General features: G+C 40.9%; 3 protein-coding genes and 1 pseudogene across 8 annotated transcripts in view; 2 read left to right on the forward strand and 2 right to left on the reverse strand.

The window, feature by feature from the left end:
* LOC129776181 (uncharacterized) overlaps window positions 1–14,565 on the reverse strand; it is a 445,403-nt gene that overhangs the window by 206,818 nt on the left and 224,020 nt on the right. The window lies entirely within an intron of this gene.
* LOC129776180 (uncharacterized) overlaps window positions 1–14,565 on the forward strand; it is a 338,043-nt gene that overhangs the window by 119,175 nt on the left and 204,303 nt on the right. The window contains exon 4 of one of the 6 annotated variants that reach the window (XM_055781654.1): window positions 8,640–8,785. The exons of the other annotated variants lie outside the window; for them this stretch is intronic. The gene's annotated coding sequence lies outside the window, so the exon portion shown is untranslated. The remainder of the gene's footprint in view (window positions 1–8,639; window positions 8,786–14,565) is intronic. 6 annotated transcript variants of the gene reach the window in all.
* LOC129780689 (U4 spliceosomal RNA) lies at window positions 5,914–6,075 on the forward strand (annotated as a pseudogene).
* On the reverse strand, window positions 9,149–9,736 carry LOC129776187 (uncharacterized). The gene has a single exon (XM_055781673.1). The coding sequence runs from the start codon at window positions 9,679–9,681 to the stop codon at window positions 9,175–9,177; it is 507 nt and encodes a 168-aa protein (XP_055637648.1). The 5' UTR covers window positions 9,682–9,736; the 3' UTR covers window positions 9,149–9,174.

The following is a 14,565-nucleotide window of genomic DNA, read 5'->3' on the forward strand; positions in this document are numbered from 1 at the left end:
ATGACTTGCCTGAAATGCAAGTCAGTTGGTCACACAGCAGCTTACTGCGCCAACAAGGAGCGCTGTGCCACTTGCGGAGAGCAACATGTGGACAAATCCTGCAGTGCGATTGAGCAAAAGTGTCCATATTGCGGAGGAAATCCGCACGTGCTCTCAGCTTGTGAAACTTACAAGAGTCGCTGGGAGAAGCAGAAGCGCTCTTTAAAGGAACGCTCGAAGCGCACTTTTGCGGAAATTTTGAAGGGCGCTTCTCCATTGGCCCAACAGCAACAACCTTTAACCGCAAACAATGTCTTCGCTTCGCTGCCAGTTGACGAAATGGAAGCGGATACAGCTAACGAGGGCACACCGTACATCTTCCAAGGGAATTCCCGGCGCAAAAATGTGACCACTCCCAAAGTTCAAGGACAAGCCCCTCCGGTTATACCCTCTGTTAGCATGCCTAAAAAATCGAGTGCAGCGGACAAGCAAAATCAGGTTCCTCCTGGCTTCCGTGGGAATAATTCACCTTCGAACGACCCAGCACTCGAAGGGACATCAAAAACCCCAACTGTCCCTATTTTACCGTCCAGTTCAACTTCCCAATCGGGATTTATAAAGTTGACTGACCTTGTGGCTCAAATCTTCACATGCTTTAATGTTTCCGACTCCATCAGAACCATTGTCATATCAATGCTTCCAGTATTAAAGACAATTTTGCAACAATTGATGCAAACATGGCCCCTCCTTGCAATGATTATCTCTCTTGATGTCTAATTCAAATAGAGAGGTCGGAGATATCACTGTTTTACAGTGGAATTGTCGTAGTCTTATCCCTAAATTGGATACATTCAAATTTTTAATTCATAACTTCAATTGTGATGTTTTTGCTCTGTCCGAAACTTGGCTTTCTTCGCGAGATGATCTCTCTTTCCACGATTTTAATATTATACGCTTGGACCGTGATGACAGATACGGAGGGGTGCTATTGGGGATCAATAAGTGCCACTCATTTTTTCGAATTGACCTTCCACCTATTGGAGGGATTGAAGCTGTTGCTTGTCATGCAAACATCAGAGGAAAAGACCTCTGTATTGTCAGCTTGTATTGGCCTCCGAGAGCTGCGGTTAGCCGCAAGCAACTTGTTGACATGTGCTCACTCCTTCCTGAGCCACGATTGATCTTGGGAGACTTCAATTCTCACGGAACTGCCTGGGGGGAACAGTACGACGACAATCGTTCACTGTTGATATATGATCTTTGTAACAGCTTCAATATGACACTTTTAAACACTGGGGAAACAACACGTGTACCTAAACCTCCTGCTAAACCAAGTGCTCTTGACCTCTCGCTTTGCTCGAATTCACTATCGTTAGATTGCAAGTGGAATGTAATCCAGAACCCCAACGGTAGTGATCACTTGCCAATCAAAATTTCCATCACCATTGGGTCGAATTTTTCTGAATCTATAAACATGGCATATGACCTCACAAGACACATTGACTGGAAAAAATATGCGGACGCGATTGCTCTAGCCATCAATTCCAGAGATGGTTTACCTCCATTGGAGGAGTATAACTTCCTTTCTCGTTTGATCTATGACAGCGCGGTTCGCGCTCAAACGAAACCCATCCCAGGTTCCACTATTCGTCGAAGGCCTCCCAATCCATGGTGGGATAGCCAATGTTCCAAGCATTATCAGGATAAATCGAACGCATTCAAAGCTTTTCGGAAACGTGGAACCATTGAAAATTTTCAATCGTATTTGGACCTTGAAAATCAATTTAAAAACTTGATCAAAGGGAAAAAACGTGCTTATTGGCGAAATTTCGTGGGAGGTTTGTCACGAGAAACGTCAATGAAAAAATTATGGAAAGTGGCTCGAAACATGAGAAATCGCTCTTCATCCAATGAAAGCGAGGAGTTTTTTCTAGGAAGCATAGACCAGCAAAACCAAAGCTTCAACTTTTGGGTAAACCAATCACTCATGCTATGTCATTCAAGTATCTTGGGGTCTGGTTCGACTCCAAATGTACTTGGGGGGGCCCATATTAGGTATCTGAGTAAAAAATGCCAACAAAGAATAAATTTTCTCCGTACAATTACCGGCACCTGGTGGGGAGCCCATCCCGAAGATCTTATAATGTTGTATAGAACAACTATTCTCTCAGTGATGGAGTATGGCAGTTTCTGTTTTCAATCAGCTGCCAAAACACACTTAATTAAACTCGAGCGAATTCAGTATCTTTGTCTCCGTATTGCGTTGGGATGTATGCCCTCAACGCATACCATGAGTCTCGAGGTTTTGGCAGGCCTACTCCCACTAAAAGATCGCTTCAATTTATTATCTCTTCGGTTCTTCATCCGGTGTAAGGTCATGAACCTATTGGTGATCGGAAATTTTGAGCGGCTGATCGAGCTAAATTTTCACTCCGGATTCATGAGTTCATATCATGAATTCATCTCCATGCAGGTTGATTCTTCTTCGTATATTCCCAGCCGTGTTTGTTTCCCTGACTACATCAATTCCTCTGTGCATTTTGATCTGTCCATGAAGCAAGATATCCATGGATATTCAGATTACCAACGATCGAGGATCGCTCCAACGATCTTCGATGAAAAATATAGGGGTATCAATTGTGATAATATGTACTTTACTGATGGGTCCACTATAAATGAGTCCACAGGATTTGGAGTGTTCAACGAATTTTTTAGCACCTCACACAGTCTTCAGAATCCTTGCTCAGTGTATATTGCTGAATTGGCAGCAATTCATTGGGCGCTGGACAGCGTCGCCTCACGACCTGTTGAACACTATTACATTGTAACGGATAGTCTTAGCTCTGTCGAAGCTATCCGTTCAGTGAGGCCGGAAAAGCACTCGCCGTACTTCCTTGAGAGAATACGAAAAATTTTGAGTGCTTTATCCAGACGCTGTTATGTCATTACCTTTGTGTGGGTCCCTTCTCATTGCTCAATTCCGGGTAATGAGAGGGCTGACTCATTAGCAAAGGTAGGTGCGATTGAAGGCGATATTTATCAGCGTCAAATCGCCTTCAATGAATTTTACTCTTTAGTCCGTAAAAATACCATCGCTAACTGGCAACGCAAATGGAACGAAGATGAATTGGGCCGGTGGCTTCACTCGATTATCCCTAAGGTTAGCCTCAAACCATGGTTCAAAAGTCTGGACTTGAGTCGGGACTTTATTCGCACCTTCTCCCGACTCATGTCCAATCACTGTTCGTTAGACGCGCTACTCTTTCGTTTCAATCTGGCCGGCAACAATATCTGCGTTTGTGGCCGAGGTTACCACGACATCGAACACGTTGTTTGGTCGTGTGAGGTGTATCTTGTTGCCAGATCGAATTTAGAGAACACCCTTCGGGCTAGAGGAAGGCAGCCCAATGTGCCGGTGAGAGATGTGTTGGCTCGGTTAGACCTTGATTACATGTCCCAAATATATGTTTTCCTTAAATCTATCGATGTTCGTGTGTGATTATCCTTATATCCTTATACCCTCCATTTCTTCCTTTGTGAGTAATTGGTCCGCTTGCTATAAACAGAAGAATGAAATGTAAATTCACAACTGATGTACGAATAGATTTAAGAATTGAGTGTGTGTGATTATCAACATTGTAATAATTTCCTTATACCCCATCCTTTTCCTGAGAAAATGTCACCCTTTTAATCTCGAGTCCACCACGAGTAATCGGTTTCCCACATTACTAACCATAGATTTAAGAAAATTGTTCATATATATAGTTTTAAAAATATATTTAAGATTTCGGCTCCTTTAAACTTATGTAACTGAGCCTGTAAAAATAAACGAATTTATAAAAAAAAAAAAAAAAAAAATTGTTTTCTGGGTGGAAGATACGCGCTTGACGTTTTCAAGATAAACGGTTAGATTTATAATTGTTACTGAAATGGGAACAACTATACCTCATTTGCAGAATTACAGTGGATTTTGTGAAGCACTATAAAAATCCTGTTTTCGGCACTTTTTTGAAATCGATGCAAAAAATTTAAATAATTTTTTTTTCGTCAAAGTAACAAATTATCCTTGCACAGAATTTATTGGACTTTTCAAAACTGCATTTCGATTTGCGGTGCAATAGTTTTTTATTGAATTATTCATCATCATCATAAATATCTGAATCAATTCAATTTTCAAACAAACTGTGTGGGAGAGTCCTACGGGAACGTTCTAGGAACCAAATGAAAGCTAGTTGATAAGGCTAATTGGATTTGCTATTGAGTTGGTTACCAAAAAAAATTGTGTTAGTCCAGAATATTCTTGAAAAAACAAAGAAAAATCGATTTTTCATTTCTTCCGGATATTGTTGCCCACTACACCTACACACACACACACCAAGATAAAAATATGTACGTAAAATATTCCAATACTTGAAAGTTGTAGCTTCAAAATGATGCGCATCCCATCGATATGCGTTGATTTTTCACGAAGTTACAGCTGGTCAAAAACCACTTAAAATTTTCGACTTCGCACTCTGTTCCTATAATTTTTTGTCGAGGGTATATAGAGATTTGAGTCACATTTCGACATCGAAAAATAAACCAGTCAGTCCTAGTGATAATCGCGTGAAGATTTTGTGATTTCGTGTTCGTCCTATCTATAATTATAATAAACACGTTTTCTGTTTCGATAAATTTTATTTTTCATATGAAAACGAAAACTAAGTATTATTGGAGGAGTGATACTCTAGTAGCCCGCCCCGGTTGTCACCCGGTTCCTACTATGCAAGTTCGACACTTGTTTTTTTATCTTTGCTTATTTTTCGTCGGTCTATTTCCGCCACTTCAGTGCCAATCACCGACATCAGAGAGGCGACTCCACCTGTTCCTACCTATCAGACTCAACAACTCATGAGCCGGGCCAACTTCTTTTACTTCCCCTCCGAAGGAAGACGTAATCAGAGATTTTTCGCCTCAGAGATTGAACCCAGGCCGATCGGATTGTGAGGCTGTTACGCTAACCACACAACCACTGGCGCTGTCGAGTTCGACACTTGTAACATGCTTTAAAAATTAAAAACAATAATTTTCTCTCGAAAGGATTTCCGATGGCTGAAAGTCTCTGAAATAAAGTTACATAAAAACGCCTACCACGATCTCACGGCTAAACAAATGGGAAATCACTTTTTCGACGGACGATCAATTCTCGCCAAGAAATCCGATCCGAGGAAAGTTTAAAGCCTCCTGAAAACAAAGAAGACGAAGAGAAGTTGTGACAAATTGTGACAAAACTTTGTCTTTTCCAAAGAAAAGTTATTTGTCTTGCAATAATGTCCTGTGTCCAAAACAACAGATTGTGGGTCTACAGTTCGAGAAGTATCCCTGATAGTGACAGAAACATTGTACGGAATTTGGAACGAGCTAGCTAGATTTTCAGAACTTTACTGAAAACATTCAAATAGAATTGTTTACCCAAATTATTCCATTTTAGAATCTGGACAGAATCTGCTTCAGAGAATGCCCCGAGTAAGTCTAAGTAAAGATTCTTCTTAGAATTTACCTTAAGAAAGAGAACGTTTATGAGTAATCCTTGAGTATTTCTTTCTCATTGGTATAGCTTTAAAGCTCGAATCACCGAAAATTGCACAACGAGAATGATTTGCTAGTCCCAAGCGTCATTCTGTGTGTGTTCCAAGCTCAAGCTCAAGTATTTCTTTCTCATTGGTATATTTTGCTATAAATTTATTGCTATAAAATTTGTTAAGTAATGGCGCCCGAAAATCATAAAGTCATTCGTAACTTAGAAAGTATTTATAAAGATTGTACGCCAATATATTTTACACCAGTCACAATATGTAATTATCTCCATCAATATTTTTTGCCACAACATGGATGGGAACATTGAACGTGTAACGAAAACATAAACGAATAATCAATATTATGCGTGATATAACTAGCTTTGCGCAGCGGCGATATCGTAACCAATGAGGTTTTACCGAGGTGCGATTATTGCTAGTTGAAAAAAGTGTGATAAATTGCTCTATGCCAAATACTTATCATTCAGTTCTCCAAATTAATTTGGTATGTTCAACAAAATCCTAAAAATAAATAAATTAGTGACTTTTTGATTAAATCTCGTCATAATTCTAATGAAGCCCAGCTTATTTTTTTCAGTTTTTCAAATTTGTGATTGACATAGCGTCTCCATTCGTTTGCTTTAATCCATGTTGGACATGGTATTTAATTTTCAAACCTGTCGCTTAACATCGCTGACATCAAAAATTGACTGAAATGGCATAACGTACAGGCAAACCTTTTTTTTTGTGCGGGGAATAAGGACCGCACAAAAAAAGTCGCATAAATAAATCGTGCGAAACATCATCAGTAGCTTTAAAAAATCGTGTTCGGTACAAACTTTAAAAAAAACATTTTTTGTGCGGTAGATAGGGACCGCATAAAAAAGTTTCCCCTAAGAAAATAACTTAAATCCACGCTGTTCACGGTTCGATTTCCTTTTGTTTCCCTGCTTTACGATGGGACAGTTTGCCTATTCGATTGCGCGTAGCTGTGTTGTGCTTTAAGTTCATGTCGAAACTTGTTGCTGTTAGAAATCATGTCGAGTGCAACATTGTGCATTTGAAGGAAGGATGAGAATAATTTGAGAAAGTAGTGTTTTAGACGCAAATATGTTTTTTTCGCATTGAAATGCATATAAAACATCGAAAAAAACTAAATGGACGATAACTTCGGCAAATATGCTCCCTTTCTTTCACCGCAGAAAAATCGCATAAAAAATCTCATAAAAAAGACCGCACAAGACAGGTTTTTCTGTATATGTGCCTCTTTCGTTCATTAACAACGCTTGAAGCGACCTAAAGACGTTCAATATTATTGCGTTATATTTTGGTTTGTGCAATATGATTGTTTTTTCTAGGGGCTCCATAATTGTCTCTAGACGAACAATTATATTGCACGAACCAAAATATTGCGCAATAATATTCAACGCCGCTTAGAACGGAAAGGCGCCCGACAACAAGTTTCCATAGATAAAATATTTGAACCAAACAGGAAAGAAGCAACAATTCTGTTTACACTCCGAGAGCGAAACACTGAAACAACTTCTCCCGAACCACTCAAAATTTCAGCATGAAGGCCCAACCCAAATCAGTGCCGCCCGACTTGAATAAACAGTCCACTCTTCCGTGAATCCTAGCTTTTAGCGATGGGCTCGTTTCCAGCCCGGTTCATCACTCGGCGCTGATCCGGAAATAATCACCGGAGTAAATTAGTCAATATGTTCACCCTCCCACGTGCGCCGCTCAGCCAGGGAGGCGTACGTGCGGAAATTTTCCACGATGTTGGGTTTTCGTTGTGCTTCTTCTTCAGTGACTTTTTTTTGAAGAATTTTGGGAACCTTCTCATTTGTTATTTGCGAAATTTTCCGGAAAAACAAGTCCTGTTTTGTTTTCAAGTGATAAATTTGAAAATATTTGTTCACCCGGCTAAATTGCTGCACACCACTGGACCGCGGAAGCCCTCGCGATTTCGGATGCGGTCTCCAAAATTTCCATTCCTGGAATGGGCGAAACCATGAAGATATTTTTGGGAGGAACGCGTGTAAACAATCTCCGAAGCCAAACTGCTACTGAATTGTTGCAGTAATGCGGAATGAAGTTTTCAAAGTCCTAGGAAAATTTCGCTTCACTTCCACCCACGCTGCTGAAGTTGTTGGTGCTTGGGTGGGACAAGTTTTCCACCGAATAAGGCATTTCGCAGTGCTGTCTCGGTGGTGAGTGTGAGCGAATGGCAATTATTTTTGTTCCGACGAGAATGGCACACGTATATTTAGACTGCTGTTTAGCCGACGCAATTCGAAAGTGCAAACCGCGGCACTATTATGCAGCAAAACCTTGGTTCGTTTTCTAGATGGTGATGCGTGGAGTGGCGAGGCTTTAGTTGGCGTGGGTGTTCAGATCTATTCGAGCTAGCCCAGAACCGGCAAACGATTCCCTTTGCTAGATGATAACTTCGCCGGAATTCGTGGGACGATTGGTGGAAAGATAATTTTAAACACAAAGTCGCTGATTCGTGTTTTTGTAATTCGCAAATCAAATTTAAACATACATAACATCAATTAATCAGCCTATTATATGTAATATTTGCTTAGCATAAATTCAATTCGAACCGATAACAAATGCCTCAATCAATTAATTGGTACAATTCAAACAGATAAACGCTTGAATGCACATTGAACACGGAAAGCGTTCGCCTCAAACGAGCAAATGATTGGAAAGCCGTCACCCGTTGAATTACGTTTCTCGACAAATAGCATAGCAATTAATTTCGAATTTAATGTGTGCACGTCGTGGTGGGACAGAAACTCCACAGTCATCAGGTTATTCACATAAAATATTCATCCTTGCCACACACGCTCGGCTTTCAGTTATGCAAGCAGATAGCCGTTTATGAACCGATAGGCAATCCCGGAATGGTGCCATTAAGCGTGCGTGTCCAAATTCATACATGCCAGCAGATCTATATGAAGTGGTTTCAGCCGAGTGGAAAACAACTATGGATGGCACCCCTTTCCGACTGGATAATAGCAATGGGCGTAAACATTTCCACGCGATTATGACTATTGAGCCCGTGATGAATAACCAATTTATTTTATTTATTTTCAGGTGAGTCCAGTACGAAACGTTGGGTGTTATGTCCGGGATTTCCAATCACTTGAAGGAGAGAGTTTAATCGGAATTGTGTTGACAGTTTCCTTCTAAGATGGCACTAACGTTTCTAGAGCAACATCGCCTTCTCAACGTTTGTTGACGTAAGTATTGTTTAATTATGTGGTGAACAAAACGTGACATACGCGACCTGATATAGCAGATAGCAGGAGAATCGTTGAAACTTTGAAAGTTTAATTTCGATTTCCTCCCTTGGATTCTACCATTGCTTCTGGGAGAAACAGCTACTTTCTAGCGAGTGAGAACAGAAGGAGTAACTTGCCAGTTTAATTAACGTTTTATGGTTCTGTAACAATTTCTTCTGCGGTGCGATTTGAGGGCAAATTGAACCGTCGACTACGGTAGAGCTAGAAAGAAAATATCTTGTATGGGCTCACACATCGTTCGGCACATGCAATCGAGCAATTCTTACGGGCTCAAAATAATTTGAGAAGAAACAAAACTGGTTTAATGTTTAAATCTTCACACCGATTTATTTATCCAATATCATTCTCACAAATTCTTGGTAATCAATTTGCCCGTCGCAATTGACGTCGGCCTCCCTCAGCATCTCGTCGATTTCCTCTTCAGCCAGCTGTTCTCCGAATGACTTTAGAGCGGCTCGAAGCTCCTCAGCCGAAATCAATCCGTTTCCGTCCCGATCGAAAATCCGAAATGCTTCCTTCAGTTGATCCTCATTGTCGAAATCCTTCATTCGGTGCGTCATCATCCGGGCAAAGTCCGCGAAAATTATCTTCCCCTCGTGATCCTTGCTAATCTCGTTCATCAGTATCTCCACCTCGGCGTTCGAGACATTTTTTCCAAGTGCTCGCAGCACCATACCCAGCTCCGAGCTGGTGATTGTTCCGTCCCCGTTCGTGTCGAAAAGGGAAAACGCTTCCCGCAGTTCCTCGATCTGCTCCTCGGTCAGTGTCTCAGCCTGTGATCTTCCGGGCTGCAGCAGCTGCTGCTGCTGCTGTTGCAATTCCTCCTCAGCCATTCTCGTTGATGTTTTGTGGATTAAAACACACCGACTGCTGTGACCCAGTTTACGAGACGAGCAGAAACTCATAAATAAGCACGACACTCTCTAGCCGGGAGGTAAAACTAATTTATGACTGTAATTCTGTGACTTTGTGTCAAGCGCTTCCGCTTTTTCCCTATCCCACTCCGGTTGGGTTTGTTTTGTCCTTCGTGTAACGACGCTCTCAGCAAGTTTTCGATTCCGTTGAATTTAGTTAACAGGGGAATATGTTACGAAGATGAAAAATAGCTTTTCTTCACACTTTCCTAAATTGCTTCATACACCAATATATCAAAATAAAGTAATTGGACGCAAATCGATTACGAAATGTTGAGTCATTTCTTATCCTGTTTGCTCAGATATTGTCTACTCCTGTTGCCGATGATATAATGCTGTTGAATTTATTGCTTACAAGATAATTGGTGCCAATAAACAAATTGTTATGTTACAACTTTTGATCATAAAGATAGCTGAGACAAAGTTTCGTGATACGGACGGGCAAACGTTGTTTCGTTTTCGTTTCTGCAGTCAGGTATTTGTTATATATCAAGAAATTAGAGAATTTGCTAACGGTAACAAAACAATTATCTTCTCATATTAATTCGACTGTTAGCTTGACTATAGTTCACACCTGAATAAACGAACTTCTGTAAGATGAAACATTGGTGGCATAACAAATTTCTAATAAAATATTACACCAAAATTTTGTTTTGCACATAAAATAAAGGTTTACATTCGTTAAAGCCAAAAATTGTGATTTGTAAGCATTATGACGAGAAAAAGTACTAAATTCAGGAATTCATAACACTTGAGGGAATTGAATTGTCAATTGAATATTTTTCAAAATTCTTTACTAGATAGCAAACTTTGAAAGCATTCTAAGTAACAAGGGGTTAGATATGCATGACCACAGTGCAGGTCGGAAGAAATTTCTCTAACGAAAAATTCCCCGGTCCGGAGGGGAATCGAACACGAGACTCCCGGCATGATATGTATGACGACAAACGGAACGTTTTGATTGGCTCTATTTGTGCTTCTCAAATTGAACAGACTAAAAGGAGGAACCAGAGCAATACTGCCGTAATCTCGCAAAGTGACGCAAGCGCCAGAGGGAGAAATTTTCAGTACGAGACTTTTCGCAAAATTGCATGTATAATCAGCATACGCGTACATTACGAAAATCTGATCTGTTTAAATTGTGTACAATTGATGGAAAAACATTGCCATCGGCTCGATTTTTGAAAAAATGCAGTTTTATTTAAGCTATGTTACCAACGCCAGTTTGTTGTGGAAACAGCAAAATTTAATCGCTGTTTCCACAACCGATTGGCGTTCATCCATCAAAGTATGGCAGAATCTGTTTCCAAATATTTTCTACAGCATGCCACCGTTGAATGGAGCAAGAGGTAGCATCAGAGAGAAGAGTTCTACACATTTTCCGTCTTTGTAGCGTGTGTCGAGCGGGCCAACGTAGTTGAGAACCCGATTGTAATAACTATTGACAGCATCTTCTATTCCAATCCAAATGCAATTGCAAACATCCGTGTTGAATAGGATAATGCCGTGCGAAATTATCCGATGTAAAGCAAATACAGTTTACGCGAGGATGTTCTGAGTTTTTTTTTTATAAGATGCGTTTCGATGGACATTTTAGACATTACTCTTCGATCAACTCTCAGCTTCAATTCATCCGAAAAAGACATTGAGCAAGTGAGGTAAGTGAACATCGATGCTTTGTCCCTTGATTGATGTTGTTATTTGAAATGTTTTGTCTCTTCTCGTTCATTCTATGCCATCAGAACGGATTAAAAATCATATCGCATCAGATTCCAAATTACGTCACATTATAAGGGAAATGGCGCTTGCGCCACATAACAGTGAAGTCCGTTTGAAGCTTTTACGGGGTCATTTTTCCACATTTCTATAAAACTTCGCAGTCGTTTGAAAGGATTTGGTATTCTTTATCGATTTATAACATAAAAAGTAAAATGTCAATTTTGGCGCTTGCGTCACTTTGCGAGATCACGGCAGAATAGTGGAATATAATTTCAATACAAGTGAAGCATTGCGTCGTGAGCCCCAGCTCATTGTAATTCTCATGCCAGTCAGAATACATATAGTTTGCTGCAGCGCCGCAAAACAATCGCTTCCCATTGATTGTTCATCCGACGACACACTTGCGTTTCGTAAGAATTGAATAGCATTTGCATTTGTGCAGACCGGAATGTGTTTTCCCAACACTGACATCAAAACCAAGGAAATTTGAGAAATAGGAAATCGATACATGTAATACATGCATTGGAGATATCCCTTCATGTCTTCAGCTCACTGAACATCTACGCATACCCTTCGATGATTAGACAAAATATTTATGGCGATAGCGTCGATTGAATTAGCAATATTCGTTCTGAAGTCCACGATAAATGAATGAAATGAGCAAAGTATCATGCCATACGTAAAAGGATAACGGACAGTCAGACTCAACCATTAGATTTACTTACAACGATGAACGTAATCTATCACGATGCATGAATTGACCTAAATTGGAATTTGTTCAAACTTTTCACTTACAAAGTACTCAATTGAATTTTTAATTTAAAAATTTAATTCAATCACTAGTTCAACCAATAATTTAGGCAATACACTCAAATGATTACTAAGCTAACGGTAGTCCTACGTCAACTTTGCGGTTATATCATAGGTATAGCCCCACCATAGTTTTTCACAGGGTAAGAAGACTTATCCAACTAAAATTTTGCAATACTTCGCCTTAATTTGCACGAACGCTTGCTCAAAGCTCTCAACCATTACTGTCATTCCTTCCGTTCAAACATGAATCGAAGACTTAAAACTATTGCCGGACAACCGAACAGAGTTGATTCTTTCTTCCATGTTTATTATATCCATACTTTGTATCAATAACAAAAAGTTTAGTGTCGGTCCTGGGTGGCTTCAATATTGTGAGCAGTGTTGACACTTTTAAATCTGTACCAGAGGGCTTAAAAATGTTTCTCATCTGAACATTTTTTGCCAGAAATCTGTACCATCGAAAACATTCGTCGCAGAAAAAAAATATTAGCATGAAAAATAACTCATTTATTTACTACAAATACTACATTTCGCTATCTGGATAGTGAGTGAAGTGCCCTGCCTGCAAGTGGATAGAGGCTTTCATCCTCGGAAAGCCAAGCATTGGTTTTTGTTTTGTCGCTGCTTCGCCGACATTGGAGATTTCGCCGAGTCATCGTGCCAACAGTGACAGTGCGGGTAAGCTTTCACCGACGACTGTGTGTAGTGGTGTCGTAGGCACATTCCCACCACCAACGAGCTTTCAGCACGCTCCCGTTCATCTGCACTGGAGTGCGTTCATAGGTGAATAAGATTGAATATAGTGAGAGAAAATATTTATTAATTATAAGTTTTTTTTTGTTTGTTTTTGTGAATTATTATTATTGTGAAATATTATTTAAAAAAAATACTTAGAATATAAGTGCCAATTTTAAAATGGCAGAGGGTGGGGGACCTTCGGATATGGAGGTCTCTGATTCTAGTTCCCTCCTAAGTGATAAAAAAAAGTCACTCAAACGCGTACCAAATACGGAAGATACTTCTTCTGGGGACGAGTCAGCTAACCCTACAAAGCCTCCCTCCAAAAAACTAGCAAATCTCCCATCTGCCCTTAACGATCCCACTCTACCTTCAACCTCGTCTTCTCCCTCTGTTCTTCCCGCTCCTTCTCAACCTTCGTCTTCCCACTCTCAATCCCCGTCCTCGCCTTCCCCCCCTGTTATTCCCACTCCCAGTGTAAAGGTCTATCCAGAAGATGCGCCCGGAACTGGTCCCTGGGTTGTTTTCTTCAGGCCTAAGCCAAATGGAAAGGCGTTGAGAGTCATGCAGATCGCGAAAGATCTGGCAAGGTATACCTCCGTTTCGGAAATTTCGAAGGTTAGACCAAACAAATTGCGAGTTGTCGTGAATGATCGAAAAGACGCAAACAAGATTGTTGTCGATCAGCATTTTATAATTGAGTATCGGGTCTACATTCCCTCTCACATAGTCGAAATTGAGAGTGTGATAACCGAAACGGGCTTGACGTGCGAATACATTACGAGTGAAGGTACCGGCCGTTTTAAAAAACTGCCCTCGACGACTGTTAAGATCTTGGGTTGCCGCCAGCTCGGAACAGTCTCCCTTGAAGGAGAAGAAAAGAAATTTACGCCGTCCAACTCGTTTCGAGTCACCTTCGCTGGTTCAGCTCTCCCTGACTACGTGATGGTAGATAAATTGAGGTTAGCCGTGCGACTTTTTATTCCAAAGCCAATGACTTGTCTAAAGTGCAAGTCAGTTGGTCACACGGCTGCTTATTGTGCCAATAAAGAACGATGTGCCACTTGCGGAGAACAACATGAGGGGAAATCCTGCAGTGCGACAGAGCATAAGTGTCCATATTGCGGGGGATCCCCACACGTGCTCTCAGCTTGTGAAACATACAAGGCTCGCTGGGAGAAACAGAAGCGCTCTTTGAGGGAACGCTCTAAACGCACTTTCGCAGAAATTTTGAAGGGCGCTTCTCCACTGGCTCAAGAACAACAACCAATCAATACACACAATGTCTTCGCTACGTTGCCAGTTGACGAAATGGAAGCGGATACAGCTAACGGGGGCACGCCGTTTATTTCTCAAGGGAATCCCCGGCGCAAAAATGTGACCACTCCCAAAGTTCAAGGACAAGTCCCTCCGGTGATACCCCCTGTTAGCTTGCCCAAAAAATCGAGTGCAGCGGATAAGCAAAATCAGGTCCCTCCTGGCCTCCGTGGTAATAGTTCACCTTCGAACGACCCAGCACTCGAGGGGACATCA

The sequence above is a fragment of the Toxorhynchites rutilus genome, chromosome 3 (assembly GCF_029784135.1).
Source record: "Toxorhynchites rutilus septentrionalis strain SRP chromosome 3, ASM2978413v1, whole genome shotgun sequence".
In the NCBI taxonomy this organism is placed as follows: domain Eukaryota; kingdom Metazoa; phylum Arthropoda; class Insecta; order Diptera; family Culicidae; genus Toxorhynchites; species Toxorhynchites rutilus.